The sequence below is a fragment of the Manduca sexta genome, chromosome 27 (assembly GCF_014839805.1).
Source record: "Manduca sexta isolate Smith_Timp_Sample1 chromosome 27, JHU_Msex_v1.0, whole genome shotgun sequence".
NCBI lineage: Eukaryota > Metazoa > Arthropoda > Insecta > Lepidoptera > Sphingidae > Manduca > Manduca sexta.
In genome coordinates this window covers 19018434-19024096 of record NC_051141.1, presented here as the reverse complement: position 1 = coordinate 19024096, position 5663 = coordinate 19018434, and the positions used below count along the sequence as shown (strand labels likewise).

The following is a 5663-nucleotide window of genomic DNA, read 5'->3' as shown; positions in this document are numbered from 1 at the left end:
ATACGACTAAAAACTACCTGATATTATACCGACCAATAATTGGCGCCATGCGTAATTATTTACGCTATAATATGTTACTACCAGGGGCCTTATTCTCTGTCCCGCACGTTATTTTAACAGTGCGTAACAAGCACGTAACACAACGTATCATGTTTAGGACTATAGAAATTTGGCTTACAGAATACCATTCCACGCACATTTCTCGAAGATAACATGACACGGCCGCGTTACGCGTTTACACTATCATACAGACTAAGGGCCCAGTACTGACATCTTTACCCCTAGCAACGACAAACGGTTTTAATTTTAGTTAAAATATAAACTGTTGCAATGACGCATTTACTGTTGAATACATAAAGTACAATTTCCACTACATATAACTTCTTCCTGATATAAATAGGCAGTTTACAAGCTTAAGTAAATATAATACGGGGTAGTCGCATGAGGTCAAGCTGCAAATATCTATTCCAATAAATGGTAATGGCCGACGTACCCTAGAATTTTAGAAATAATGCCCAAAAAATACCACAGGCGAAACAATGGCAATTTATCAGTGACGAAGCGTCCATACAACTCGATTCCTACCGGCTTCCCTTTTAGGTTTGTTTCAGTTTTTGTTTTCTGTTAAATTGGCCGCAATATGTTGACTAAGGCCATTTATTTTGCCTCGGGTTACCTTATGAAATATTTCACCCTTCGGAACTGCAATTTATATTACAGAGGGTACCGAAGTGACCAGGGGTCCATATAATCCGATTCCTACCGTCTTCCGTTTACGTAGAATTTATGTAGAATCTCACTATCAGTTGCTAAGTGTTTTTATGTATGTGAATGAATCTATCAGTTGCGAACTGTTCATACAACTCGATTCCTACCGGCTTCCCTTTTAGGTTTGTTTCAGATTTTGTTTTCTGTTAAATTGGCCGCAATATGTTGACTAAGGCCATTTATTTTGCCTCGGGTTACCTTATTAAATATTTCACCCTTCGCCACTGCAATTTATATTACAGAGGGTACCGAAGTGGCCAGGGGTCCATATAACCCGATTTCTATCGCTTTCCCTTTACGTAGAATTTATGTATGTGAATTAATCTATCAGTTGCGAACTGTTAATACAACTCGATTCCTACCGGCTTCCCTTTTATGTTTATTTACGTTTGTCTTAATTTATGTTTTCTGTTCAATTGGCCGCGATATGTTACTTAGTACATACTCGACACTATATGTTACTTTTTTTGCATCAGGTTACCTTTTGAAAAATTTCACCCTTCACCACTGCTATCATTAGAACAATTTGCAGACCATATTCATGCATATTACTACCTATATGTTATGTCGGGTTCACACTGCTAACTATCATTAGAACAATTTGCAGAATGAATATGGATTCATGTATATTACTACCTATATGTTATGTCGGGTTCCCTTTCGAAAAATTTCAACTTTTACCTATGTGTGTGCGTGTGCGCGGTGCGGTATGAGCTTGTCACGCTTTCAAAGTATCGTGTGGTATAGATAATAAGGCCCCTGGATAGTTATCCCTAGATCGAACCAAATAATAGAACCATCACAATAATTAGGGTATTAAGTTATATGCTCAGCTTGGCAAACAGCACGTAGCATGTACTACGCCGCGTCGTAGCTCGTAGCATGTGATTCGTAGCATTGTAGCTCACAAGATCTTACTACTCTTCGAGTTTACTTTATATTATTTCTCATTATAGTCTACCGCCTAGCAAATATTTAGTCTCTTCTACTGTCATATATTAGTCGATAGTACGTAATTGTAGTATAGTTTGGAATAGATTAATAATATTTTTTTTACTTTGAATTTTAATGATTTTAGTAAAATACTACTTATAAAAGCTGCGTATTTATAAGCTTAATGCTGAGTGTATCGATTGAGGGTTTAAAAGAAGCTAGTGCCATCTAGGTCTGAACTTAACGACTAGATAAGTGTGTTTTCGCTGGCAAGGGCCTAACTCGAAACAAACTACATATTCGTCTAGTTTGATAATAATTACCGAAAACTCCCTTCAATTAGTCATAAAGTTTGGACCTAGATGGCTCTATATTCAGAAACTGGATTCGTCCTTTCAAAGCCTAGCGTCGCAGCTTTTAGGGCACAATCTAACCACAATAACACCACAAATTTAATATATTACTTATTATTAAACTAGCTTCAAGATTCAAGTTCGAAACAAAAAACAACTGTTATTAAGAAATATAATTTTTCAAATCGTCGAAAGCTACTCCGGTCTAGTTAAGAGTCGAGTTTTAAAAAATTCGCACGAAGGTAAGAATTGATATAGACGTTAGGAATAATATTATAAACAATATATGAAAAGTTCCCATCAATCCCCCCTATGCCAAAAAAATAGTCAATGCAAAGTTTTCAAACATTCTGAAAAACATGTTAATGTAGGCTACTTTTTATCTCCGAGAAATACACAGTGGAGCTTTTCTTGGAGGGAAGACAAAATAAAATATTGTAAGGAACCCTGCTCTATATATACATTGTGTGACAAGTGTACGTGGGCAGCACTAGTATTGCTAGAGCCTGCGTCAGTTCCGACTGGTTGGGCGGAGGCTGCAGTCGTGTGCTGTCGCGAGCAGACGTGCCAAGATGACCTCCATGACTCCCAAGCTCTACACACTGCCGTGAGTTCAACTAATTTACTATTAAAAAGTAGTTTTGTTGCCTATATTTATTTCAAGCTTTAAAAAATTATATATGTTATGTGAATTGTTGTTATTATCGTTTTTTTTAATTTACTAAAAGCGAGTTTTACTTTTTATTGTTTTAAATAAGTTTAATATACATCTTGTTACTTTTATTTATATATTACTGTATTTATAAAACTTGTGTGAACTTGTTAATATTTTGTGCCATATTTTTCTTTGCCTTACGTTAATCACCTAGATTTTAATATATCATTCAATTTTTATTTAATCAAAAGAAATATACGTAAAAACATACCATTGCATAACTGGTTCATGGATCGATAGTTGGTGTACAAAATGGCGGTCGACAGTTGCATCTGCGCCGTGCAGTGCGCGCCTGCAACAGAGAGCTCTGGCTCGGACGAATTGAGGACAAAGACTTTGTGAATCTATGAAATGTAACAGATAGTTTAAATAAGAATAGAATGAATTACTAAAACCTTAAGGCTCTTTGAAGCTTACTCGTGCGTCAAGCTGGCCTGGCTTCTCTTACTTCTTGTTTACAGTTTTCAGGAGTTGAATATACTTATCTATTTTTTATTTTTAATGTACCGCTTTTGTTTTTGTTATGTCATAGTGTTAGTCTCCAAACGCCTTCGAAACGGCTCGACTGATACTTATGATTTTTTTCGTATATAATTGATAGGTCTGAGAATCGGTCGTTAACGTTTCCCGCTACAAGGGTCCCTAAAACTCTATGTTGATCATTACAATTGAGATCAATTAAAGGCGCGAACTCGTACACACATACTCATACACATGCACATTTTCATTGTTTCTATATTTATTTATCATTAAGAAAAAATATAATCGTGTTTTCAGCCCCAGCATGAACAAAAAATATTAGTAAACTGTAACTTATTATACTTCCTCAAATAAAGAAATGATTATTTCATTGATTACAGTTGAATCGAAAAGAGGTTATTTTGTTATATCCTAAGATTAAAGTTACAATCGGCCTTGCTCTTCAACCGAATGTTCAATAGGTTGATTTCTTTATAAGGAGATTCCCCATTTCGATCCCCCACTCCATCCTCCAAGCCGTTGACTTTCGTCTTAAGCCTTGCCATCACATTGTCAATGCTAGGCACGCATCTCCACTACTACTGTTGTTGGACATTGGGACGAATTGGACTGCACCCGCAAACGCATTCCTTATTTACATATATTTATACAACGTATATATTGTTTCAGACGCAGCTTCTATGACACCCTTTGCGCCGACTGTGACACCGTGCTGGGCTTCGTCATGAAGAAGACTGTGCTGAAACTGGATCCTGGGTTAAAGCAACCGAAAATCATGGACAATGGCATCGCCCTCCCGAGACAGCCTCTTCTAGAAGACTTCAGCGTGATGTTCCAGAACCAGCCGTCAGCTGTAGCCACACCGGCCAACAAGCCTGCCACCTTCGCAGAGGCTATCACCAAGGGCATCGGAACTACTATCACCTCCCAATCGCCGTAAATGGAACCACAACGTCCGAACATCGAAATGGCTACCGAATAATTCACTTCTGATCTGCTACTCTTCAAGTTTAAGCGAATTTATATCCTAATGCAACACGTTAATGTTGTTTTTAGCAGCTACCTGTTACAGAATGGGATTCTATAAAGGCTGAATTTGATGCTCGTACCCGAACAAATGTTTGCTTACTCCTCAAATATCTGTTTTGGTCGAGTATTGTTAAATAGTAAGTGCCTATTTTATCCTAATGCAAACTAAATACTCATTACATTGGTATGGCATTGGACTGTAGGATAAAGGTATTTTTATTTGCATTTATCTTTCAAATCGCGTATTTTGTAAACGCGTATTTATTTATAAAATCTATGTAAATCCTTCTATAATATTTTCAAATTCTAATCTTTTGTCCTCAAAGTCGGTGCAATAATTTTGTCATCTATTGCTTTTCATATTCCTAATGAACCCTTTACAACATGTAACAAAGCGTCTCGTCTGTTTTCTGCTACGCTAACATCAACATTTGTATTTCGTTTTATTTTATTTTTATAAACGAAACTATTTAATACATTATCTCTTGAGACTAATTTAGTATCTTCACAATTTAAATATATTTTCAAGGAATAACGAAACAATTTAATAATGTGTGCTAATTAGCCTCTCAGACCAAAATCGCAGATTTCCATTTCATCAAGGTTATCTCTGTGGACTATTTGATAAATTCCTGAATTTTAGTATATTTTATATTTATTCGTGTTTTCTTGTTGTATTTATTCTATCTTCACTTATTGTAAACGTGTTTTGGGTACTAAAAGTAACATTTGTGTTATGTGTATAACTCTTTCCCCCCGGACAGCAGGGTATATTGCGCGGGTAACACAAGTCCTGGGGGCCGGCGTTCAGGAATGATCAACCTAAGGGATTTCTTACTTTGCCTGGTCATAACGACCGGTTTTTTATTCATAGTGACATATATGGAATTCTCAGTGTTCATTTTAGGTTGTTTATTCTTACACTAGCCGTTTAAGCATAATATATTTCTCCGATTTCAACAGTGTGTCATTCTATCACTAACCTAGTATAATGTGTGAATGAGATTTTAAAATAAATAGAATTAAACATAAGGTTTTCTGCTTAATATCAATAATTAGATTTTTGTCTTGATGTTAGTTGTTCATGTATAGCCAATATTTAATCAAGTTAGTTAGGTTCCCCCGGACAGCAGGGAGTATTGCGCGGGTACCACCGGTCCTGGGGGCGGCTTGAGGGAATGGGCAGCTCGATGGACGGAAGGCTACAATGAGCCATTGTTTGTTTGGTGTCTGTTATCGATGTACCGTAGGAACAGTAGTCGTGTTTCAGTGTATATTACAACATATACATTTCTTTACATTAATTATAATTAATTGTTAAGTTATCTAAAGTAACTGTCTGTAATTATTACTCACGGAATAAATGTGGAGGGATCGCGTGCTGA

The 5663-nt window shown here is 36.4% G+C and overlaps 1 protein-coding gene across 1 annotated transcript; it reads left to right on the top strand.

Annotated features, from left to right (window-relative positions):
- Positions 1-2584: 2584 nt before the first annotated feature.
- LOC115440565 lies at positions 2585-5663 on the top strand. The gene is made up of 2 exons (XM_030164930.1): positions 2585-2661; positions 3919-5663. The coding sequence occupies exons 1-2, from the start codon at positions 2627-2629 to the stop codon at positions 4187-4189; spliced, it is 306 nt and encodes a 101-aa protein (XP_030020790.1). The 5' UTR covers positions 2585-2626; the 3' UTR covers positions 4190-5663.